Below are 26,891 nucleotides of genomic sequence, written 5' to 3'. Positions count from 1 at the left end.
TAGCCTGATTTCATCCATTGATTTGAACACTCTGTTTGAAGGGGCGTGTCTGCTGTGAGACTTCAGTGTTGTTGCCCACTGCTGTGATTGGCTGACATGCTTGCATATGAAATATCTGGCATTACATGTAGAGCTATCTGGAAAACTTTTACTATTACAGCTTTTATATGTTTTACTATTACAGCTATCGGGATTAACGAATCATGATAAGTTTTTTTTAAAGTATTTAGATCTATTCCCATCACATAAAAGGTTTCAGTGATGAGCACTGAGCAGATGACAGCCTGTTGATCGCGTGAATGAAGATCTTATCACTGCAACGCGATATACTGATGCATAAACAGTGTTGAACGACTTTGAAAGAAAGATTATCTGTCTGAATTTGAACAATTACACATCAGAAATTCACATAACCCACTGGTTCTCCAGAGGCTCGGATGAAGGAGCAAAAAAATATTTTTGTGTTCATTTGTACAACCAAACACTGAGCAACTGCCATGCTTCGTTCGCTCGTTTGCAAGCCATGATGTCTCTCGAGGAAAAAACAATATCGCGCTGGATCTAGATAACACAATGTAAATTATCGTTAATAAAATCCCTACTTGCCGCTTGCGGGAATATAACGTTAGTTGAAATTGCCCCCTTCGTCCGTTTGAGACGCCGAGAGAAGCCTGGCTGCTTGATATTGTTGTAACAGTCCGTGGTGAAATGGGCAGAGCAACTAAACAACTTCGAATTAAACTGTAGCGGTATCCGATTATAGATAGATAGATTATAGATAGATCTGCCATTTTCCCTATGATCCTCCTCCTGCTTGTTTCTTCACCTGCAGAACTTCTGATGATTCGGCTGTGCAGTTTCGCCTGGCACTGAGCATGGGCTGGCATATGCAAATTTTTAGAGGCGTACATATTAATGATCCCATCGGTTTCGTCACAGTTGGTGTTATGTGGAGATTCGCCCGTTTTTCAGGGGTGTTTTTCAAAAACGAGATTTAAATAAGAAAGAGAAAACTATGGTGTTTGAGACTCACTGTATGTCATGTCCATGTACTGAACTCTTGTTATTTAACTATGCCAAGATAAATTCAATTTCACATTCTATGGCACCTTTAATGTAATGGATTTATAGTATGCATAGGACAGTGTGTTAAAAATGAATGTGATTTTTATTTATAGTTTACATCTGGAAGCAAAACTCAGGCATTATTCAACCCATAGCCCTGTTGAGCAAGGTCACTGTGAGCTATTTATAGCTATTCCTTTACCTATCAATAGCTCATGGTGACCTTGCTCAACAGGGCTATGGGTTGAATAAAATCTTTACAAAAATCTTTTAGACCTACAAGTGATATAAAATTGATGTGAATCTTTTTTTTTTTTTTTATAATAAATCTTTGAAAATTAAAATCTGGATTTTAATTTTTTATGTATTTATAACTTAAAGATGCTATGTGAAAGTTTGAAATAGAAAATAGTGGTTTTCATCTTGCCATTTTCTTGGTAAAGAAATCACAGTTTTACTCAAATTAATCAAAATGGATTTATTGCATTTTGGAACCAAACTCTTCATATCAGGTTGGGGTGTTATGAAAGATCATAATTGCTGTTCCCTTCTGAAGTTTTATTACCAGTTACAGAATTAAACTGAATAAAATACCAATTAATTGCAAAATGTCTGTATAAAGTGTTTTGAATTATCACTATCCATCCCTTATTTTGTTAGATTTTTTATATTATCAAATACTGAGTAACAAAAATGCATTGTGTTCCCTTCTAACCAAATGTCATTGTTTGATTGTAATCATAATGCAAAACCTGATACTTATCCAATATCTAAAATATCTAATCCTTGACAAAAATTTGTATATATATATATATATATATATATAAAATGTAAAAAATTAAAAAATGCAGAAATCATGTCTAAAAAAAAATAATGGGAATCAAAAAGCTTCTCTATCTATTTACAGTGGTGGTCAAAATTGATGGCACCCCTGAAAAATATGAAAAAAAATGGCTGTAAAAAAAAATCTGTATTGTTTATCCTTTTGATCTTTCCTTTAAACAATGCGCAAAAATCTAACCTTTCATTGAAGTAAAAGAATTGAAATTGGGGAGTAAATCACATTATGAAATAAATGTTTTTCTCCAAAACACGCTGGCCATAATTGTTGGCACCCCTAGAATTTTTTATGAGAAAAATATCTCTGAAGTATATTCCCATTAATATTTACCTTTATTTAGCACACCAGGGTGACTAGGAACATGAAATTGTCCGGCTATGACTTCTTGTTTCACAGTTTAAATATGGGGAAGTACAAAGGCCAAATTCCCTTAAAGGGGTTGTGAAACACTCAGTTTCAGTCAATCTCAGCAATTCCACGAGCGTTTCCCAAAAATTAACTTAACATGAACGCGCGAGAACACACTCTACGTGCTACTTAAGAGTCGCTGTCCATTCGTGAAGCTGAAACATAACCTTATATGGAATCGTATTCTGAACGTTTAACCTAATAATTGTCATCTGTTGTGGATTAGCAATCAAGACAAGTATATATAAAGCACCTACTGGCGGAGGCACTGACAAAATGGCTGAAAAAAAAAAAAAAAAAAACACATGAAAAGATACCTTTCAAAAAGATGAAATTAATGTCCTTTTAGAGGAGATAGAGCGAAACAAAGATGTAATTTTTAACAGATTTAAAGGATTTCTTTTATTTATTTTTTTGTTCATTCATTTAATTTTGATTAAAATTATTAGATTAAATTATTTCTATTTTTTTGTTTTGTTTTCTGACCTTTTTAATTATTTATTTTATACATTAATTTAACCAACAACAAAAAGAGTAATAAAGTGTACAATAAAGTACAATCAAAACCTTATATTATAATCACATACATTTTAATAAATTTAAAGGTGTAATCTGCCGGTTGTCCTGCAGGTGTCCTCATAAAAGTCTTCTTACGATGCACTTGGGGATGTACGATTACTCCAGAGCACTCGTAGATCTACAAAGATTTTCAAGTGCTACTTAAGCTACGATGCTTTTGGGAAACAGACCGTAATATTAAGATCAGTCGTACGATCATTTTTACGATCAACTTAGGCTTACGATGCTTTTGGGAAACGCAGCCCTGGGCCTTTGTTTATAAAACAATCATCGTCGAAATGCAGGGAACTGGGAATAAATAAAGTCCTGTGACTGCAGCGAGCAGAGCGCTTAGATGAGGTACTGCTTTCGCTCTCTCGCTCTGGTCTACGGGTGCGCGCACCCTTCCGGGAGAAGTACCCTTAGGACCGTATAAGGAAATTCAAGGAGTAAAACCAAAGAATATAGTTCTGATGTGCAGCAAAAGATTGTTGAGCTTCACAAAATAGAAAGTGGCTGTAAGAAAATAGCTAAAGAATTGAAAATCCCCATTTTGACCATCAGGGCAATAATTAAGAAGTTATAATCAACTAAAGATGTTACCAATCTGCTAGAAGAGGACGTGTCTCTATATTGTCTTAATGGACGGTGAGGATGAAAGTTTGAGTGGCCAAAGACTCTCCAAGGATCACAGATGGAGAATTGCAGAGATTAGTTGAGTCTTGGGGTCAGAAAGCCTAAAAAAAAATTTATAATAATTGTATAATTATTTCATAGTACCATAGAAACCTTTCAAAATTCTAAATAATAATAAAAAAATATTAAAAAGGGCTTCGGTCACTTTTTACCGCGAAGGAGCCAAGTGTGACCCCTAAACGAAGAGGACCAGAGGGTTAAATACACGCTTAAAAATCTATGGATTTATTCACGTGAAAATTCTCATCACTAACAACATGTATTAGACCTCATTAAATGACAAATTAAACCAAATGTACTATTTAAATCGATTGTTGGACATCATAATCGTAATGTTATTGTACATACATCTGATTTATGATTTAGCATTTTGTTAGCAATGTTTTTTTTATTAAACATTTTTATTTATTTACATTAGTAAGCTACAGGACATCGTCTTTCAAAACATGACCTGCGCGAAAGAGAAAAAATAAATGAATGAATGAGGCATTTATATAGCATTTTTCGTTTGTACTACTGTACACCCAAAGCGCTTTACAATCATATCAGGGGATCTCTCAGTGCGCTCACCACACATCAGCTATAGGTGGAGAGAGGAGATAGAGAGTGATAGAGCCAAATCAATGTAAGGGGATTATTAGGAGGCCATGATTGGTAAGGGCCAATGGGTGGAATGTGGCCAGGACACCGGGGTTACACCCCTACTCTTTACGAGAAATGCCATGGGATTTTTAATGACCACAGAGAGTCAGGACCTCGGTTTTACATCTCATCCGAAGGACGGGCGTCATTGAATGCGTCATTGTACCCAGCACTTCTGAAAATGCACTACCGAATGCGTCTCTGTCCCCAGCACATTTCAAACCAAGCTGACGCCCACGAACCCACCCCTTTCTGAACAGACATAAAAGAAACAGAAGCATTCTTTCTGTAGTCACTCAGCTCCTGACACAGGATGAATCTGCAGGTCTCCGTCGTTCTTCTTTTCATTTCTCTCACTGGAGGTACAGAAAACAGCAAGTATTGAAAAGTATTATTTGCTAATCATACTGTAGAGCACTAACTCAATGTCTCTCTCTGTCTGTAAGGTTATTCTCTCAAGTGTTACTGCACATCTGCTTTGACGGGTTCCTGTGCAGCAAAAGAGGAGACATGTGCAGATGGAGTTTCTAACTGTTCAAGCACTACGACTGAACAATCCATCGGTAAGTCCAGTATAATGTGAAAATCTGCTGTATAAGTGATACCACTGGAGAGAAAGTATACTTGTTAACTGCTAATCTTGGAATTGTTTTATTATCTTATTATATGGACATTTATGTCTTTTTTACAGGTTTCACTAAGGTGTCCATCACAACTAAAGGGTGCGCACCTGAATGTGTACCAGCGACTTTAACGCTACCAACTGGAGGGACAATGACTATGAGCTGCTGTAACACTGATCTTTGCAATGCAGCAGGTATTGGCCTTTGTTTGATAAGCTACATGATATATTTCTTTATCTCACTCTCTCTTGAAGCTGATCCTCGCTGTCCCCGTGCGTATTTGGCGCTCGAACTGTGAGTTTTTTTCCCACTGCATCTTTGCTGGCTGCCGTCGTCTCATTTCATTACGACTCTCAACTGTGTGGTTAGAAAGTATATTACCATGGCATCAAACACACCTCGGCAAATAATAATCAAGATGTGTTTTGACACTGTCTGGCTATAGCATTAGACAAAATTTAGCATAATGGTGCCATCAAGGCACGTCTTTTTAAGAGACATCCCTGCTTATTTCAGCAAGACAATGCCACGATTCATTACATGTTACAACAGTGTGGCTTCATAGTAAAAGAGTTCAGGTACTAGACCAGCCTGCCTGCAGTCAGACCGGTCTCCTATTAAAAATGTGTGGTGCATTATGAAGCAAAAAATACAACAACAGAGACCACAGATTGTTGAGTACTTAATGTAATTTATCAATAAGAAAGAAACTTTAACTTCAACAATTAGTGTCAGTTCCAAAACACTTACTGAGTGTTGTTAGAAGAAAAGGTGATGTATACACACAGAAGGTATTTTTACAAAAAAATAAAAACAAAAATAAATAAAGTTTATCATTTTGAACATTGAAACAATATAAATAAAAACTCCACTGCGGGACTAATAAAGGATTAGACCCACCTGAGCTAGATATTAAAGACGGGAAAGACAGTTCACTCCTATTACTTATGTATGGGAGAAACTGTCCCGCCTTCTAAGTAAAAGAGCCGATCGCTGATTGGTAAAGTAATTGCGTCACTGCATCGATCTGTTAGAAGCTCCGGTTCCCACAGGAACTCAAACTAAATGTAACAGAAGCTTGTGAATTAGTCTAGTACTTTCAGAGTTTTTATTATTTAAAAAAAAAAAAAAAAACTGTGAGAAATTAATCAACAATAACCATGCAGTTTTCACAACTATTATTATTATCATTATTATTATTGTAAGTATTAGTAGTGGAGTGTTAATAATACTAATTTCCTTCCTGTCTTGATTAGATGGAGTGTATAAGGGAAGCGTCCTCTTGCTCGTGTCTCCTCTGCTCTTCTACTTCCTGTTTCAGTGAGTCCAGCTGAACTTCAGATTCTACAGCAAAGACCATCAAACAAACTCAATATGATACACAATCTGAATAAAGCTTGTTTGTTGCTCTGCTGTTAAGGAACTGAAAATATGTACTTTTTTAACATTAAAAAATTACTGCATTAAAACTACCACATGACTTTTATTTACATAAAAGAAAAGATATAATAGAATGTAACAAAGATTTGGAGAAATAAAGAAATTTTAATAAAGAATTTTGAAAAAATGTGAGGAACGTCTGTAATAAAATATTTACTTATGTATTAAACATCTATCTCAGTAAGTGACCAGAAAATTGTTTAACTTTTGGTTCAATTAGTAAGTGTCACGTATGGTAGTATATAAGTAGAGCATGAAGACAAAGACTGCAAGAACACAAGCCCTGTGTTAGACCTGTTGCTACCGCGATTTACAAGCTTAGATGTGGGCTCAAGGAAGGATGTCGAAACTCATGAACTGAAAGGGAACGGCAACTGGATAGAGGTCTAAATCAAATTTGTTGAAGGTAAGGTTTAGGTTAACATTACATTAGCCAAACAAGCTACCTCTGCCTTGCTGACTGAAATACATCTGTTTATCCAATTCAATTTTTGTAAACACCTGTAAGACATTTTATGTAAGCATGCCATGCACTTCATATGTATATATACTGTATGTATATATATATATATATATATATATATATATATATACATTTTATATATATATATATATATATATATATATATACATTTTATATATATATATATATATATATACAAAAATCGGTGTTGCCTTCACCGTGTTATCCTCTTTTTAAAGGTCCCATTCCATGGATTATTTTTATTATTTTATCATGTTTCCAGGGGTGCCCTTATAATGTTAGTATGTTTTTTAGATCAAAAATTGTTATAATTTAGAAATAAAAGGCATATTTCCTAGCCTGATTTCATTCCCTGGTTTGAACACTCTGTTTGAAGGGGCGTGTCTGCTGTGAGACTTCAGTGTAAACGCCCTCTGCTGTGATTGGCTGACATGCTTGCATATGAAATATCTGGCATTACATGTGGAACTATCTGGAAAACTTTTACTATTACAACAATTATACGTTTTTACTATTACAACTATCGTGATTAACGAATCGTGAGAAGTTTTTTTTAAGTATTTAGATCTATTTCAATCACATAAAAAATTGCAGTGAGCGTTGAGCAGATGACAGCCTGTTGATCGCGTGAAAAAAGATCTTATCATTGCAACGCAGTTTCTGCACTCACTAATGATTTCACCAATGCAAACATGAGGCATATAAATACAGTAAGAGCTTCGTTGTGCAGTGTAACAGCGTCATTTATTTCATAACGAGTTTTGGCAAGTGTCCAGATAAACTCGCGCTGTGTGATTGATTGACAGCTTGGACGATTGTAAAGGGATTGTTCTTTGATCGCTTTCTGTATATTAATCACAGTTTAAGTAAGATTATTTTCATCCTACTAAGAGAAACGATGTTAAGTTGATCGCTACTTCCATATTAAATCACTACTTACCGCTTGCTGGAATATAGTTGAAATTGCCTCCTTCGTCAGTATGAAACGCTGAGAGAAGCCTGCTTGATATTATCCCAGGTTACAAAAACAGTCCGTGGTGAAATGGACAGAGCAAACTAACAACTTCGAATTAAACTTTTGCGGTATCCGATTATAGATAAACATCAACCGTCTGTTGACATTTCGCCATCAATACGCCTGTGTTCCTGTGGGCGGAGCTTAGTCTAAACACGGTTCTGGTGATGTCACTAATGCAGGATGTAGAGGGGTGTAGTCCAATCGAGCCGTTTTATGTAGTCAACTTCTGTTAAATAAAATATCTCGCTTGGCATTGAACTTTGAGCGTTATAATTTTACAGATATTATTTATACTCTAACAACAACATTACACACTAACTAAACTTTGAAACATGGAATCGCATGCAACGGGACCTTTAAGTGAAAGAAAACTAATAGTTCCGTGTTGAAATAACTTTTTTTTATTGTAATACAAACACTGAAAGGTAAATACTTACAAATGTAGGCACACATGGATCAGACCAATCACAGAAATATACTGTATATCATGTTCATTGCTGACATCTGTGGTCGCTGGACGGAAAATAACAACTGTGTCTGTCTTAAACTAGCAAAGACACTTGCGTTCGGCTTTGCGCTGCGTCGGTGCAAGATAGGGCCCTAAACCTCAACATTTAATGTTCCCTGAACTGCTGCTAATATTCAGCTACACATAGGCTCAGATTAATCACAAACAAATCTCATTTTCTCATGTTCATGGCTTAAAAAGTAGCAAATGCATTTTTAAACCCAAATACATTGTTCATTATAACAAAATACTGAACCTCAACACTTAGTGTTACCTAAACCACTAAAATTCAACATGTATGAATACATTCAAACCAATACTTAACACTTAATGGAACTCTTCATCAGTAAAGAGCAATAAACAATAAAAACACTGTCACTGCTTAGAACACAAACCATTTTCTCAAAGCACACAATGAGGATCCTCTGCAAAGTCTTGGGTCTGTATAAGAGAGAGAGAGAGAGAGAGAGAGAGAGAGAGAGAGAGAGAGAGACTTTTGACTTTTGACTTTTACAACCCCTTTATTCTACAATCTACATAAAAATGTAGATATACATTATTCCTTCACATTCACATTAAACACACATTTTTTTAAGAAATAAATAAACACATATATTCCATGTTCTTAACACATTCAATTATAAATCACCCATTAAAAAAATTAATTACCAATTAAAACCCAACCCCCATACTCATTCACTGTAACCAGTGCTTCCTTAACACACCATCTCCATTTAAAGAAAAGAACATTATTAACATGCTTGAAATATGTATATTCTATAACCACTCGTGCTTCCACTAAGGATTTGAACAAGGCCACCATACAAATGTCTCTTCCTGCATTCTTTTCCTGATGAGATTTCAAAATTGCTAATTTAGCTTGACCAATGACAAAATTAGCAAGTACACATTGTTCTTGTAAAGATTTCCTATAACAACAGCCCAATATAAATAAGCTATTAGTATACAGAAACCCTAATTTTGTTATTATTTTTCTCAACAGTTCAAAAATAGGATCAAGTCTAGGGCAGTCACAAAACATATGAAAAATAGTATCAAGAGCATCACAAAGTGGGCAATTCGATGTAACATTTTCATTCATCCTAGCAACAAATTGATTTGTAGCTAAGATACAATGGATCAATCACCAATTAAGATCACCACATCACACATTTCATTTTTTGGGGGAATGAATAAGAAGGAATTAACGAGAGACAGAGAGAGACAGAGAGAGAGAGAGAGAGAGAGAGAGAGAGAGAGAGAGAGAGAGAGATATGAGTTCCATAATTTCAAATTTTTAATCCAAAATTATATCACATATAGGCTTGACCTAACAAAAGCTAATTTTAGAAACAGAGCACAAAACAGACAGAATAACATAAAATAATAGAAAGTGTGATGAGTACAATTCATTGAAAGAACAAAAAAAGAATGGCAAAAGAGCATGGAAGAGGAGTTCAGCATTCTAACTTTGAAAGGCAGTTGAGAATGAACATTAGAATGAATTTTCCCAGCCTCCTGAGTCATTGCTGTTTGAACATATGTGTAAAATGTATACACCTTACTCACCATTTTCAAATGAAATCCCACTGAAAGTCCATGAGCTTGCGTAAGAGGCTGGTGACGTGTGAATTGACAGTTCTTCTTTTTTTCCCCTTTGCAGCCTTTTTCCATTTTTCTGGGTTTATACCCACAAAGCGTCTGAAAAATTATACACTGGTTAAAAATCTAGGAATTCACACAGACTAACAGCACAACAAAGACAACAAATGTACATGAACTATCCTCAACATGCACTATCTTCTTGCCTCTGTGAATATTGTAAGTTGCACTAAAACTTTCTAAATCAAAGTTAATTGCTAAATCCCATCACCAGACCTGTTGAAACCATGCTTGAGCCACAGCTAGGCCAGAAAAAATGCAGGTGTTAACAGACAATATCTTACCTCTGGATGAATTCAAGCGAATTCAAGTGACACAAGGCTACCTCCTCCTGGTACTGTAGGTTAAAGATGTAAAAACAGGAAAAAAAAGACGCCAGCCCTGTCACAAAGGTGGACTGGATCCCTTCGCAAACGATTTGGCCCTCAAGGCTGAGCATCCAGCGCTGGAAGCGGCTTCCCGTTTCTCCTGAAACAGAAATGTTTTACAGTTTTTCTCAGTCGCTTTGGTGCATTTCTCACATCACTATTTACATTTGTACAACAGTTAGTTCAACCTCCACAACATTCAGTCATTTGTGCACATCATAGTAGCAGTTTCTCATTCCTTCCAACAAATTGCAAATGCTTTTGGACATGCATCTATTGCTTTCATACAACTCTCTGCTGTTTTATAACATTATCATATGCTTATGTCATGTCAGTCAAAATTAACTATACTTGTGAATGCTGAATAGTCATTCCATATAAAACTAATAGTCCTCATTTCATTGCTTGAGTCATTACACACAAAAATGTTGAACTAGTTGTCAAAATCTGTCAAAAATGCAAGACCGTTTCTCTTTTTCTGATTGCAAGAGATGATATTTGCTGTGATGTAGATGAAATTATGTGGCCAGACAGAGAGGAACGTCTGGATGTGCATGAATGATTACAGTACTATGTATGTTGTATGTTCAGTTCCAGTATGTACTGCAATATTGCTTATAGTTGTGCACAGCTCTACCCAACACTGTAAAAAAAAAGAAATTCAAAAAATTCTAGTGACTGATAACATCTAAATTTTTCAATTACAGTTTTTCTCAGTCGCTTTGGTGCATTTCTCACATCACTTTTTACATTTGCACAACAGTTAGTTCAACCTCCACAACATTTAGTCATTTGTGCACATCATAGTAGCAGTTTCTCATTCCTTACAACAAATTGCAAATGCTTTTGGACATGCATCAATTGCTTTCATACAACTCTCTGCTGTTTTATAACATTATCATTTGCTTATGTCATGTCAGTCAAAATTAACTATACTTGTGAATGCTGAATAGTCATTCCATATAAAACTAATAGTCCTCATTTCATTGCTTGAGTCATTACATACAAAAATGTTGAACTAATTGTCAAAATCTGTCAAAAAAGCAAGACCGTTTCTCTTTTTCTGATTGCAAGAGATGATATTTGCTGTGATGTAGATGAAATTATGTGGCCAGACAGAGAGGAACGTCTGGATGTGCATGAATGATTACAGTACTATGTATGTTGTATGTTCAGTTCCAAGATGTACTGCAATATTGTTTACAGTTGTGCACAGCTCTACCCAACACTGTAAAAAAAAAGAAATTCAAAAATTTCTAGTGACTGATAAATTCTAAATTTTTCAATTAGTCTGACGTATTATTTCTCATTGAGCCAATGTTACAGTACTGTAACATACTAACAAGAATTGCACTTGGGCCAATTTACTGTAAAAATTTAGATGTGACTAGTCACTAGAAAATTTTGACTTGGAGAGGTTAGAAATTTCTTACAGTGAAAGGGAGTTTATGTTTGTTGTAAATAAGGGTGTATTTTTTCTTTTGCACAATGCTGTGAACAAATTTAGAATTGCAAAGAGCATATGCAGTAAAAATGTGAAACATACATATTCAGTGTCTTGTACTCAGTTACATCACTAAATACAGTAATGTGTAACTTTACTGTATTTTTCAAATGGCTGTGCAAATAGTATATAGTGCTGTCATGAACATTTTCAGGTAGTGTCACCAAGATCTGACTTTTCTGCATTGGAAAGCATTTATGGAGTAAACTGTCATAATGAAAACATGACAAAGCCATTTGACTATCTTGTTCATAAACGATGGTGTCAGGACTTTTCATATTGATGACACTGACACTTTCATTGACGTGAATACTTGCTTTTGAGGAATGAGCTATCCATTTTGAACAAGTGACACGCTTTTGCAGGTTATCAACTATGTGTTGCAGTTTGTACTAATTGTTTTGAGAACTGCATTAACTGTTGTGCAAATGTAAATAGTGATGTGAGAAATGCACCAAAGCGACTGAGAAAAACTGTAACTGTCAAATTTCTGTTTTAGTTTTTATTTTGAATACAGTTTAGTTTGATACCATTGAATTCACTACATACAACACTAAAGCCAACTGTCCTATCTAAAACCAACTTACCAAGAAGTATCAGACGAGGAGTTGCAGGTATAGAGAGTGAACTCTCAAGGTCAGCTGCAGTGGCATATCCCTAGGAAACAGAACAAATTAAACACAATATTAATGACATAAGACTACCACTGAGTGAGATAGATAGATAGATAGATAGATAGATAGATAGATAGATAGATAGATAGATAGATAGATAGATAGATAGATAGATAGATAGATAGATAGATAGATAGATAGATAGATAGATAGGAGATGCAGAGACAGGAAGAGATAGATAAAGAGAGAGAGGGGGATATAGACAGAGAGACAGAGAAAGATACAGAGAGAGATAGTGATGGATAGATAGATAAAGTGAGATAGATAAAAGAGATAGAGGGAGAGAGTAGATATATACAGATATAGAGGGAGAGACAGAGAGAGAGAGGGAGATAGAGGGAAAGAGGGAGAGATAGAGGTAGAAATAGAGGAAGATATAGTGATAGATTGATAGGGAGAGAGTGATAAAACAGAGATAGATACAGGGTAGGTAAAGAGAAAGAGAGAGATAGTGAAAAAGATAGGTAAAGATAGAGGAATAGATAGAGATAGAGGCAAAGTGAGGGAGAGATAGATGGTCAGAGAGGAGTGTGTGTGAGAGAGAAAGAGAGGCAGAGAGAGGTGTGTGAGTTTGTGTGTAGGGGAACTTACATCTGCAAGAACAATGAGTCCTGAGACATCTTCGGAAAAGTGAGACAGAAGAAGATGGATGACCAGGACAGCTTGACATCATCATCGCGCTGATGAAGAACTTCCTTCATCCTCACATTTGTCGGTTTAGTCTTGAACATTTCCACAATCGCTTTGCCACACTCTTCCATGGCAAGTTCAAGGCTACGCAGCACAGGAATATCAGTAAGAAGCTCAAAGTAGGAGTACAGTCCTTTCTGACTGAACAAGTACAGCCACTTGGTTTTTAAAGATGCAATGGTTGGTGTAGGTACAACATTGATGTGTGACCGATGCAGGTAGAAAGTAGAATCTATTAGCTTCTTTACCTCTGGTCTCTCAGCACTGTAGATCCCTTCCAGTTGTTGACGCTTGGTCTCCATTGTGTCCTCAGTCTCTTCTGCAGGGAGGCTGGGCTGGAATCTTGTACATCCATATATGTCAGTAGGCCCTCTCTTTTGTCCATGGCTAGCTGAATGAAAACACATGGTGCTGATGAAAACTGCTTGCACGGTTCAGATTTTCAATGTGATTTTTCACTTGAATCAGCAAAGATGTGTATCCACTATCTAGAAGCTGTCCATTGTCTCGCTGATCGGCAAAACTTCCTGGGTACTGGTGAACAATGTTCCGGCAAACTACAAGGCACTGCGCTCGTGTTGGATTCAGCTCATACTTCCTCATCTCATCAGATATTATCCTGACCATCTGCCGTCGTGCACCTGGTGAAGGTCTCTTACAAGATGAAATGGCAGTGCGAATCTCCGCAGGCATAACGTCCCATGGCACCTTAAAAGACTCTGGCCATGATTTCCTTACAGGCTGGGAGGCAGACGGGCTGTCCTCACTTCCAGATAGACTGATGATTGATAGACAGTTGCTGCTGACTTCAGTGGTGGAGGATGGGACGATTTCAAGATTTACTGTGATCACTTTACTCTCTAAAAATGACAAAAAATATGAGATGGGTCATGTGAACTTAATTGAAGGCATCAACAAAATATAACAACTGCAGAATCCTCTCCTCCCCCAGAAAATCAATCCAAATCCAAATCCCAGTAATGTTTTTAAATTGTGAAATAAACATTGGTTATGAACTTCTGCAAGCCATGATGTAATGGAATAGTACTGTAACTTAAAAAGCAAGCTTACCTATTTGGAATGCTTCCAAAAGTTGTTGTCGTCTAACAAGAGGCAGTATGTCTGCAAAGTCGTCCTCTTTTACATATCTGAGTTCTTGTGTTGATGTAAAGCCGCAAGCATTTACAATTCTATCAATTATAGTGTTGTGGATAGATTCTGGAATATTCGGCAGTGCCCTTGGCACAATCTCCATCATTTTATCCAGAAAAGTAGGCATTGATGTATACTGAGAAGAAAGAAAATGACAATTACTGTCATATCAGACAATGTGTACTTTTGTAACATCAGAGAAAAAATGTGTTACAGTCCATTAGGATTCAGCCAATGAACGAGCTATTGAGAGAAAATAGAAGTTGTCTGTCATTTAAGGAAAGGTTGGTAAACATGCTACAGTACATAATTATGGGGTGTTGATTATTAATAATGCATTGGCAATGGGAGAGAGGCAAAATATTCAAAACAGCAACCCAAAATGACAGTAAAATAGCCTGTCTACCAATAAGAGAGATTCCATCAATAACATCTATTGAACAGCTTCAGATTCTCCTGGCAAGGCCTGTGGGACTGTTTGCTCCAGCATCGTGGCTGTACACTGAAAGAAAGGAATGATGTGGTACAATTACTGCCATGTCAGAGAATGTGTATGCTGATAAAGGATAATAATCAATAAGGTCATCTTGCTTAACACAGCAGTAACATCCCTGCACTGGAGTAAAGCCATAAATACCGACATCATGAAGAAACACAGTCCTACATTTTTCAGTGAGAAAATATACTGTTGATACATGATATATTGGTATATGTCGATTGTCGAGTTCACGCGCATAGGTTTAGTTACCTATGATCACGCGCGTGAACTCGACAATCGACTACTGTGGACTTCGATCAAAAACAGGAAGTAAATACAGGTATGTGCGCTGGCTGAATTAACATCACTTTTATTCATATCTTTCACATCTACTGCAGTCACATTCACCCATGTTCACTCTGAAGGAATCACTCACATTGGCTGTGCACTTGTAATGACACATCAAGGATGTTAAGAGGCTAAAAGCAGGTTTAAAACTTGCCCCATTGAAGTCAACAGGGTGCAAATTTTAAAAAGAGGATAACATGGTGTAGGCAACACCGATTTTTGTTGTTGTTCTCTGTACTGACAGCACTCCAAATTGACCAAAAAATGAGCTCATTGTTAAAATTGACCGGAGTTCTCCTTTAAGATGAGAATAAAACTCAGTCAAGGAGTCACATTTGGCATGGCAGGAGGAAACATGACACGTAAGATCCACTAGCCTAATCGATCTTGGCTGAACAATACTATCCTTATGATGTCTGTAAATATGTCCCTTCAGACCAGCACATTTTTTAAATGTCCTTTGGCAATTACGCATACAGCACTGCAGTACTAAATTGGGTATGTTGCTGTGAATTTTCATGTGCCTCACATAGGCCACAGAGGTGGCTGACTGTTGTCCACAAATTTGCCAAGAAAACATTAGGCAAGCCAATTAGATTTATTGATAGATTAGCAGTAAATTGCTAGATTAAAGCAAGTAAGAAACCATTCAAATTTCCACCTGGTTCTGAGATATAAATCCTGGGATATCATCTTGAACAGCAGTGTGATCAGGGATGGTACCTGCATCTGCATCTGTAATAAAAAAAAATTAAAAAAAATGTAAACATTGATCTACAACTCAATGATAATCAAAACAGCTGAAAACATACACAGCTATCTATCAGTAAATAGATTTATGTTAGCCGTTTGATTTTCAGGATGAATCTGCTTTAACCAGACGTGCATGGCAAGAATGCCACACAAACTTGATCACGGGAATGCTACTTAAACGTTATAGGCCTAACGTTAGCCTATTGTTTATAGATTTAGATCGTATACATAAATGGACATTAAAATAAGCGCATTGTTTCTAAAATTAATGGAAAACTATCGAAATGTTGCTAGCTTGAATCACCTTGGGTCATTAGCAGCTGTTCATGTGGTGTAAGTCCGTGGCGTTTAGTATACATCTATGCATCTAGTATATCTAGTATACACTTTGCCTAAAGTTCACAAAGGACTAGATACCCCTTTGAAAGGTCGTCCTATTGTGAGCGGCATTGGTAGTCTCACTGAGAACATTTCTTCTTATGTGGATTTTTATATCAAACCATTTGTACCCATGTTGTCATCTTAGAAGAGATTCTATGGATTTTATTGAATCATTATATGGTGTTGATTTTGTTGTTGATGATGTGCTTTTTACTACTTTTGATGTTCAGAGTTTATATACCAACATCCCTCATACTGAAGGTTTACTTGCTTTAGAACAATTTTTAACACAAAGATCTGTGGATGTAAAACCTAGTAGGGGAGAGGCGGGACGATTGAAACGCGGGACGAATGAAACACTGAGATTTCCTTGAGAACCACTCACGTCATGTACGTCAAATTTCGTCAGCACATACAGCACGCAATGCCTACCATACCCGCGAAAACATTTCTTCTTTACGTCGTGCCGTTTTGGAGTTAAAGCCGCAAAGCTGTTTTTGAGTGCTGTAAGTGAATTCTTTCGTGTGGTACTTTTTTTTTGACTGACAAGTTGGATTTATTGTTTCATGTGCAGTTGTAATGATAATACGGCAGGTGTATTAGTACTGCAACACACCCTTAAGTGTGCAATATCAGAGTTTTTTAGTTTAAGGGCAAAAGAGGTTTAAATGACAGGAGGCGCTGTCGGGACGGTTGAAACAGTGTTTAAACCGTCCCGACAGCGCGTCCTGCACGTTCATAGATTCATATACTGTTTCTAGACTTGTGTTTCTTTTAATGCAAATTAATTTTCAATTACAAAACACATGCTATCTCTGTAATAATCATCAATTGTCCAATCTTCAATCTTCAATAAATTTAATTTATGGTCTTCTGGTTGACCTCGTTTTCTTCATAATAACAGGCTATTCAACTAGCAAACACTCAATATGACTCAAGGAAGAAATGTAAGGAAATTAATTGTAAACGGATTTGTTTATCTTCGTCAAAATAGCCTATTAGAAAGATTACAAAATGCGCATAGGCTTATCGCCGATTATTTATTGGGCGACAGAACAAAAATGGTTAATATGAACCTTTAAATTAAAATAAATTACAAAATATGTTTGTAACAATATGTACATAAGTTACTTGTCAGATATTGTTCACAAAAATAAGCATTAGATGAATAGTTGCCGTTTAAACTGTTATGTTTCATCCGTCCCACCCCTGTGTTTCAATTGTCCCGCACAGGCGGGACGATTGAAACAAAGCACAACTCCCGTTCAAAGTCAAATTTTACTTAAATCATTCTATATTTGTACCGAATAACACATGATACTAAGAGAACACATATGTGAGTTGTTAATCACAAAAAAATAAAAAATCTATCTGTAACCTTATCTTAGAAAACGACATTTATCTGAAAAGTGTTTCAACTGTCCCGGCTCTCCCCTACAGCATGCTTATTGGATTTAGCAAGTATTGTCTTAACTAACAACTTTTTTCGTTTTCAGGACGATTTTTATTTACAAGTTAAAGGTACTGCAATGGGTAGTAAAATGGCCCCTAATTATGCTTGCTTGTATATGGGAGTTTTTGAAAATGACTTTATTTTAAATGAGTCAAATTCTTTTTTCCCTAAGATCTTGCTTTACAAACGGTATATTGATGATATTTTTATGATTACTTAGGCCACACCTGCAGAGATGTTGACGTTTTTGAATTATCTTAACTCAAGGACTGAGCATGTGAATTTCACTATGGAATGTGATCCAGTAAGCATTAGTTTTCTTGATGTTCGAGTATACATATGTGACGGGAAACTCCATACCGATCTGTACCGAAAATCAACGGATCGCAAAGAGGCGATAGTTTCCATCCTAAACCTTTAGTTAAGAGTCTACCTATCAGTCAATTTAAGCGTGTGCGTAGAGTTTGTAGCACGGATGAATCTTACACTCATCAATCCAATGATTAAACTAAAAGATTCTTGAATCGTGGTTACCGTATAGAATGGATCGAAAATGCCAAAAAGAAATTCAACGAGACATCTCAAATGCAGTGTTTGCGAACAAAACATTATAAAATGCAAGTTCTTAATGCTCCCATTTGCACGATGAAGTACTCCGCATTGGGTGCGGATTTTTGTAGAATCCTAAATAAACATTGGAATGTTATTTCAAGTGATCCTAAATTATCAGTTGTTTTTAAAAATGGTCCGAAATTAGTCTTTAAACGTCAAAACAATCTTTGTGACTTGCTTGTTAAATCTGAATATCCCGTCACGTAAAAAAACAAGGTATTCCAACTCTTTCTCCAGGTAATTATAGGTGTGGTAAGTGTGCTCAGTGTGCTTTTACACACAAATGTAAATCGTTTAGTCATCCACGCACTGGTTGTGATATTCCGATACGGGGTACCATTACCTGTGCTTCCACTCATGTTATTTATCTAATTCGTTGTCCTTGTGGTCTTGCATACGTGGGTAAAACATTCAGACAATTACGCACTCGTATTAGTGAGCATCGCAGTAACATTTGAACTGGAGATATGCGCAGTCCTATAGCGCCTCATTTTAGACAAGTAGGTCATAACGTCAGCGTTTTGCAGTACATTGGTATAGAAAAGGTAACAAAACCCTCAAGAGGAGGAGATTATGAGAAGAAATTATTACAGAGGGAATGTTTTTGGATTTATACCTTAAATACTTTGTCACCTTTAGGGTTGAATGAGGATTTTGATATTAAGCCATTTTTATAGTGATTCAATTTTTATTTAATTTTTTTGTGTATATGTATATGTATGTACAGTATGTATGTATATGTATATGTATATATGTATGTATGTGCGTATGTGTGTATGTATGTCAGGTATATGTATGTCATGTGTATATGTATATGTATGTACAGTATGTATGTATATGTATATATGTATATATGTATGTATGTGCGTATGTGTGTATGTATGTCACGTAGGATTTAAATCAAACTTCGCTTATCAATACATGCATAACACACGTGCATATACACCTATAAATTACTCGCATATACATGTATACTATTGGATGTTCAAAATACATATATGAAATACACGTGCACACTAATATGAAATCCATACCAATATATATTATGTTAGTAATGAATGCATATACACTTGTGAATAACTTGCATACATATAAACTTGACGCACGCATACACGGTCCGTGTACGTTTTGATAGTTTGTTTTCCAGTTTGAAATGAAATAAGCAGAAACTAGAAAATGGCCCCTTTATTCGTTTTTTCGTTTTTTCAAATTTAATTAATTTTTCGTTTTTTAGTTCACAGGCAAAAACGAATAAATGACTTCAAAATTCGTTTTCCAGGCCTGACACTCCCCCTTCCGCCGATAGGTCAAGCATGTCTGAGCATGTGACGTCATCAGTTGTCGCTCGGGTCTGTTCAACAAAATAATAGTCATCTACTATGGCTACAGATTCTTAAACTGTACAGGGCAGGTCCTATTGGGCTTTCTTCTGTGCAACTTTACACGTTTCACAGAAATCTTTACATCAGAAATATTAATTATTAGGCTGCCACCAGCCTGTTTTATTTAGCTGTGTGGAGTTAAATCTGTGTGGTGAAGCTGCGCTTGACAGCGCTGAGCGGGAGGTAGTACCCCAGAGTGCAGTCTGGACAATGGGGCGGGGCGACACTTTTGGGCGGAGCGACACGTGTCGCCCCGCCCAGCTTAACGTTTATTGGTTTATAATAAAGATGATCTTATTGGTGCATAGAAGTGTGATGCTATTACAGATTATTGGTGCATAGAAGTGTGATGCTATTACAGATTATTGGTGCATAGAAGTGTGACGCTATTACAGATTATTGGTGCATAGAAGTGTGACACTTTGGGCAGACTGGGAATGCGGAAGAACACAACAGACGAATAAACTTGTTTATAAATTTTGCGTTCATTGTTGCGATTCCACAATATTCCATTGAAGTAGAAATACGAAAAGAATAGAAAGAATGGTCTAATTCACAATCACTCCCTCAACAGCTGTAGTAGATGGTTCGTTACTCACTGTTTTTTTTAAGTTAATGACGTAGTAGTATAAGTATGGTACGCAATGTACCTTAAAATCACACACACACACACACAGAGAGAGAGAGAGCAAACTATAGCGGACATGTCACCAGTCTCACTGTAACCATGAGTTTATATATTATATATGTATTAAATATATATATATTTTTTACTACATATACGGCTGTTAAACTTCACTGATCATACGGTTTATTGCTCCAAAAAGCCACGGTAATCACAAATTAACCATGGTTTTACTATAATAAACTTATAAGGGAGCATCTATACATGCTCTTAAGAACAAAACAAAGACTGTCACTTTTTCTTTATTATATAGACTCCAAACTGCTTATTAGTTAAACTTCATGCCTGTTATAGCAAATGACAATACATCAAATGTAAGAACAGCAGAATGTATTTTATGCAAACCTTAAAAGAACCAAGGTACCTTACCATATGCACAATGAATGAAACCTACAGTATGTTTTTGTCATACACATTTGCCACAGCTTTTCATTAGAACACTGTACATTTTAAAGTTTAACTTGAAGTTGCATCAATTACTACATCAAAACCAGGTCATCTCTCAATTCCCATTCTGTACAAGTTTTATGAGTTTAACGGAAATTCATGTCCTGCAGCAAAAAAACAGTCCTGCGAGCAAAATCCTGTACAATGATCTTCGGAGTAAAAGCCCAGCAATTCCCCTCGTCTTCCTCTTCCCCTATACCCTGGTGGATAGGACTTGAAAAGCTCCAAGCATTCCGAGCATTCCCTGATGCTGTAGATCTGTCTGAATTCTTCACAGTAGTCCTGAGAGAAAATCTTCCAGTTGACCACACCTTAAAATGTAAAGACAAAATACAGAAAAGATATAAGTGTGGAGATTCAAGTTTAAATGTCACATACCACAAATTTCAATCCAAGAAATGTGCATTGAACAGGAAAAAACATCTTACTGTCTAGCCAGGCAAAGTGTGCTGCTTTCCGAAAACTTTCATTTGTGACCACATCCCTAAACCATCTGCACACCAGTGAAAGGGTCAAATATGCAGAATCACCAGTTACTAAAACAACTTCCTTGAGGATCTCGGAAATTATTTCATGGGGAAGCTGTTGAAACAAAAAAACATTTTTATTTATTCTTTGGATATAAATGTTGTTGACAAAAATATAAACCCTGGTTCAGACAAACCTGATAAATTGTTGTCATAACTGCATGCTCTGAATAAAATAAGAAATAAATAGATTAATATTCTCTTATAACGATAATATTAATATAAATATCCATTTAAGATACCAAAACAAACATGCGGCCGATTGTTTGCATTTTTTTTTTTAAACCAAGCATTGGTGTTTTACAATAAGTGATACATTGATCCTAATTATTTTGTGTCAGGATTGCATTAGTGACATTCAGTAACATCTGTATATTTTTAGTCAACAAATGTAAATGTCTGCGCTGATAATGGCCCTGTCCCAAATGGTACCCTTAGCAGTGGTGGTCTTCCTATGTCTTCCTTCCTCCGCACTTTCGCAACGCAATGCTGCTTTGACTGTCGGGAAAAGTCTGCTGCGGAGCTCTTCTGTAAGTGGTACGTCATCCTCAGATGAGTCTTGTGACACATGAAGCTTAGCGTACTCTGTGTTGAGAACGATGTTGGATGATCTGGTATGAATACCAATCCATGGCGCCCAAAAGCTGTAGCTTGGGGGCACAACGAAGGGGTTCCTCATCCCACCTAATAATTAAAGAGAAAGAAGTTAAACTCGGTTAAAGAAAGAAACTTAGGTAAAAGGCTGTATATCTGAAAAGTGATGCGAGACATCCTTGTATAAAAACCTCGGCTTATCATCTCTACTGTTACTGCCTCCCAAAACTTCTCACTATCCACGTAGCCATCATAATTTGGTGGAGGGGGGTCAATTTCACTCACTACAATCAATTAATAAAATGAAACAAAAACTATAGTATTTCAAAGTAGGATATATTTAGATTACATTAATTTACATTTCAATTTATGCCCATGAAATGATAGGATTATGAAAATGTAAAAAAAAAAAAAACTTTACAATGTGGATGTGATTGGATAAATATATTTTGTGAATAAATTAAGAAACTAGAGTTATAAATAAACATTTAAATATATCAAACTATAATGTTTAAACATACCAGGCATGCCAAAGGCTCCCTTTTTGTGGAGATCCATGATGACTACACTTGGGTAGTGCCCACAAGTGACACAACTGTAATGATAACCCAGTTCTGTCATGGCCTCAAAGTGCAAATAGGCGTGTAAAACAAGTTCATTTTTAGGAAAAGGCCCACCTTCAATTGAATGTAATGTTTCCATTACCCTACTTACTGCCGTACTATTCTGGAATTAAACAAGTTAAAAAATACATTGAATTAATGAATTGAATGAAAAACAAAAAAAACAGCGACTTTAAAAGTTCATAGGAAAACAATGCATTGGGATTATGACATACCTGTACTGAGTTTCTTAGGAACATGCACAAATGCAATGACAAAAGAATGTGGTCATTTAAATTATGTATTCCATCTGACCACTCTTGGTACCTATATACCATTTCACAGCGTGGGCACTGTCTGTAGTAAGTAGATATGCCTAAAGAAGTAAATAAATGCATGAATCTAAAATATCCATAAAAATATCTGAAAGCACATCTTAATGTAATATTACAATAATCAACCATACCTTGGATTACACCAGAAAATGTCACTATCTTGGCATCTTTTGTGATGAGTCTTAGATCACTTAAGCTTTCAGTTGTGCACTTGGTACATTTTAATTATGTGGGCACCAGATGCCTTGGAAGGCACTGGTTGGACTTTATATCTCTGGAATGATCCAGTAATGTCTTGGGAAGCTCACTGGGAAGTTTTTTGTGTGCCATCATGTAGTGGATCATTTCTTTGATGTTTGAGTCAGATGGTGGATAGCTGCTGTTGGCATCTTTTTTTCCTTCAGGTGTTTCAGGAGGAACTTCCTCCACACTTTTCACCTTCTTGAACAACTCTTTCTGATGGCGAAAGAGATGCCACTTTGAAACAGCCTTGTGAATACAAGATTTCCTTGGCATTGAGCAAGGGCAGTACCAAGAGTTTTTCTTAACATCATACGAGACCATTACTCTGCCAAGTCTGCTGTAATATGAGCGTTTTTTTTCAAACACAGACACATGCAATTTGTTGAGTTGGTCTCCAATTTGTACAGACACTGACAATGGAACTCCTTCGGCCAGAGTTTCCTTCTTCAGATCAATTAACTGGTGTTTCCTTGCATCTCCAAACCACTTCTGGTCAACCATCATACACAATGTTTCTTCTGCAAGATCAGTCTGTATTTGACCAACACATGGACAATAGGATAAAGACTGCAAGTGGTCACACTCAAATGGCAGAATACTAGCCTGACTTCGTCATACTCAGATTCTAGTCAGAATGTGAGTCTGATACTGCTCCATTGAGCTGTGATTATGGGGCGTGTTTCAACCGAACCAGGAAGGAAAATGCCTCTGCACTCAATTGGATAGACCTACAACCAATCAGAGCGACGGAATAAGTGACGTATGTTCTTCATTCATGTTTCCGATCGACAAATGCCTTGATCGCGGTTCTCTGTTCTTCTATAACAGACGCGATGGCGGAATCTACACATGATGTTTTATAAACAAAGTTCGGGAGGAGCACGTTTAAATAATCAATCCAATCAACTTGTCATCAAACAATTACCGTCTACGGTCTACCCTATCAGCATGAGAGGAAGCATATATTATTTTAACTCTGTCAACTCACCTAACATTCCTTGACAGTTTTCAGCATCCCTCCACTCACTCTCGGCTTGTTCTTCCACAGCCCGGAATACGGGGGGAGTACTCTGGGTTTGGGCCGAATACCGAGCCCGAGCCCTCTCCTCGGACAGTAGCCTACACCAAATATGCATTTATTCTAAATGACTTATTTGTAAGTGTGAACTCGTAAAATCTCAATTCTCCAGCGGCAGTCATCTTTGTTGTAAACGAATTCAACCCAAGCCCTCTTTATGACGTGGGTGATTACGTAACCGCAGATCATCTGTCAATCATCGATTAAAGCCCGCCCTGGCAATTTGATTGGCTCAGCCTTCTGGGAGCCGTGCATAATTACTCCTCAACGGATCGAGTTCAGACCGAACTTCCCGACCAAAAAATGTTGTGGGCGGGGTTCGGGCTGGCACCCAGGCTAGCAGAATACCACTTCTGTGGGCAAAGTCTCTGGTAACACAGCACTCATCCAATTCACACTCAGACCTTTGTGACTCTCCCCAGGTATTTTTCAGGACATGGATTGGAGTGGATGCACCATGGAAAGACTTTTCAACAGCAAAAATTCCATTTTTGCCATCAACACACTGGCATCTTAAATACCTTTTGGATGATACAGTCTCCCTGCATTCAGCGTGTCGTCTTTGGATGTGCTTTCTTAAGTTGTCTTTTAATAATGTCAAATTACAGTGCACACACACAACTGCATTAGGCTTCACATTAGCAGTCCTCGGACCTTTTTCTTCTGCTACTGGAGTTGCTTGAAACAACATGTTTAAAGTTCAGTCTTTACTACTGCACTTTAATGTTACTAATGTTTTAAGATCACTGTGCATACTAACTTTTATACAGTATATTATATTAGGGTTGCAGCAGTATGACAGTTTCATGGTTAAAAGAGAGTTATATCTCACACATTTGCTTATTTAAAGTACTGTAATGTACTATTGCTCTATATCAAATCTTAAATCCCGAGATCAAGGTTTTAGCCCATGCTATTTTCAGTAGATGCCCAACTTAACACTATTTACTGCATCCCTTCCATCCGTAAACTGTGATGAGCTTTGTTTCTAGTCAAAAATATAGCAAAAAGTCTCAAATTCTGTTACTTTTATCACACAATTCAAACAGTAAATGCAGTTTTGACAATCTAGGCTATGTGGTGTGACAGTAGAGGTGGGCAGAATATCCAAAAGCTGTATGCAAGAAAAGTACTTATAGAAATAATTACTTAAGTATAAGTAATAATATTTATTGTTATTGGAGTAGGAGTAAAAAATGATCCAATGACTCTCAGACATTTTAATGACTGAGAGTCATTAAAAATGACTCTCACATTTTAATGAGCAGGACCAGACACCATTAAACCACGATCATTTCTGAAACTGTTTTTGTACTGTGAAAATCTCATACCACTGCAACCAGAGAACCAGAGAAGACAGTGCCTGCAAAAGTCCTGCTGTTTGGAGGTCTGTTTTTTTATTTTATTTCTTAAGTTACACTTTCAAGTGCTTTATTGCGCTATTGTGTCGCTTTTTTTGATAGCAGGTGTACGTTAGGCTAAAGTGTTTTTGCGCTTGTTATATCAGATTCGTTCAAAGACCTCGTCATGAAGAAAAACTTACTACTTTTGGGAAAGGACATATGGAACAAGGATGAAAGCAGGGGTGTTTGTGTCAAAAAGAAAATGTTGGACACCAGCAACGAGGTGGAGGCTAAAAAAGCCAGGCTGGTGAGTGGATATGGATAAGTCTTTATGTAATATTGACAGTTTTATGTCATAGTGAAAGTAATTTCTTAATTTTCCAGAAGATATGCTAAATGTAAAATTGATTCCGTGCATGTAATATTAAATATGAGTCCCTAATTACACTCTGTACCTCAGGTAGTTCACAACTGTGCTCATTTTGAAAACAAAAAACAAAACACAGATGCATTATCATGCTCATTTTTAAAATCCTGTCTTGAGGATTAAGCTAACGTTACTTCGTTTTTCTCTATTTATACTCAAATTTGGGTATTGTACGCATTATGGATCAATAAACACTATATATGTTTCATTCATAGTCGAAGCTATAGAGACCTCTCTCATGCAGAAAGTCCACAAGTAAGACTTATACAAGTAAAAAAAAAAAAACAGTATTTTTTCATTGGAAGACAATTTCATAAAAAGCCAAAGAATATGAAGTTATGAGTTTCATAAAAGACATGCATCATTTTTATTCACACTGTTCTAATCACATAAAGCTTATAAATAAAGTGTGTCATTCTGCCATCTCCAGCAAAGCAGTAATCTCAGATATTACAGTAAATGATCAAATAAATCTTTGGCCAGACAAAGATTCATTGTGACTGCTGCCAAAATATTTTCTAATTAGTAAAACAATCTGCATCAAATTTCAGTATATCAGCATGAATGTGACATTGTGAAGATTTGCCTGCGATAATTAATGCGATATTGCTCAGCTTGTCAGTGAACTACGGCTCTGTGTTAAATGCCGCTTCATCTGAAGGCAGGAGATGGCGATTTACTACTAATCAAGGAACCGGCTTTACTGACGAGATGCGCATAACAATGTCATCCGATATATCGCCCAGGCCCAGCCCTAGTTCATCATTAGGCTATACAACCTCCTGTCCTGTACAGTTACTCGGATTCAAAATAAACAATTTTGTTTTAAGGTCAATATGATACATTTCCTGTTTGAACCTATAACTTAAC

The 26,891-nt window shown here is 36.5% G+C and overlaps 2 protein-coding genes and 2 long non-coding RNA genes across 4 annotated transcripts; 1 reads left to right on the top strand and 3 right to left on the bottom strand.

The window, feature by feature from the left end:
• The first annotated feature begins 4,451 nt into the window (after nucleotides 1-4,451).
• Nucleotides 4,452-6,305, top strand: LOC311087730 (uncharacterized protein). The gene is made up of 4 exons (XM_084121132.1): nucleotides 4,452-4,572; nucleotides 4,657-4,773; nucleotides 4,902-5,027; nucleotides 6,090-6,305. Exons 1-4 carry the CDS (start codon nucleotides 4,524-4,526, stop codon nucleotides 6,155-6,157), a joined length of 360 nt encoding a protein of 119 aa, XP_083977258.1. The 5' UTR covers nucleotides 4,452-4,523; the 3' UTR covers nucleotides 6,158-6,305.
• Nucleotides 6,306-10,279: 3,974 nt separating this feature from the next.
• Nucleotides 10,280-13,146, bottom strand: LOC311087713. Its single transcript, XR_014607352.1, has 3 exons — nucleotides 13,083-13,146; nucleotides 12,405-12,474; nucleotides 10,280-10,413 (listed from the first exon to the last, which is right to left on the bottom strand). It is a non-coding gene; the product is annotated as an uncharacterized lncRNA (long non-coding RNA).
• A 7,705-nt stretch (nucleotides 13,147-20,851) lies between these two features.
• On the bottom strand, nucleotides 20,852-22,078 carry LOC311087542 (uncharacterized protein; the record flags this gene model as incomplete). The annotated part of the gene is made up of 4 exons (XM_084120868.1): nucleotides 20,852-21,183; nucleotides 21,301-21,454; nucleotides 21,537-21,565; nucleotides 21,832-22,078. The coding sequence occupies 4 exons, from the start codon at nucleotides 22,076-22,078 to the stop codon at nucleotides 20,951-20,953; spliced, it is 663 nt and encodes a 220-aa protein (XP_083976994.1). The 3' UTR covers nucleotides 20,852-20,950.
• A 100-nt stretch (nucleotides 22,079-22,178) lies between these two features.
• LOC311086285 lies at nucleotides 22,179-23,952 on the bottom strand. The gene is made up of 3 exons (XR_014607034.1): nucleotides 22,832-23,952; nucleotides 22,515-22,719; nucleotides 22,179-22,277 (listed from the first exon to the last, which is right to left on the bottom strand). It is a non-coding gene; the product is annotated as an uncharacterized lncRNA (long non-coding RNA).
• Nucleotides 23,953-26,891: the final 2,939 nt, after the last annotated feature.

Source organism: Abramis brama, assembly GCF_963993115.1.
Source record: "Abramis brama genome assembly, chromosome: 7".
Classification (NCBI taxonomy): Eukaryota; Metazoa; Chordata; class Actinopteri; order Cypriniformes; family Leuciscidae; genus Abramis; species Abramis brama.
The sequence above is the reverse complement of the archived record's forward strand: the minus strand, read 5'-3'. Positions and strand labels throughout refer to the sequence as shown.

Coding starts and splice junctions, on each gene's coding strand:
- LOC311087730 (XM_084121132.1), top strand. CDS start 4,524: ATGAATCTGCAGGTCTCCGTCGTTCTTCTTTTCATTTCTCTCACTGGA. Junction 4,573..4,656: donor TTTCATTTCTCTCACTGGAG/GTACAGAAAACA, acceptor TCTGTCTGTAAG/GTTATTCTCTCAAGTGTTAC. Junction 4,774..4,901: donor TACGACTGAACAATCCATCG/GTAAGTCCAGTA, acceptor TCTTTTTTACAG/GTTTCACTAAGGTGTCCATC.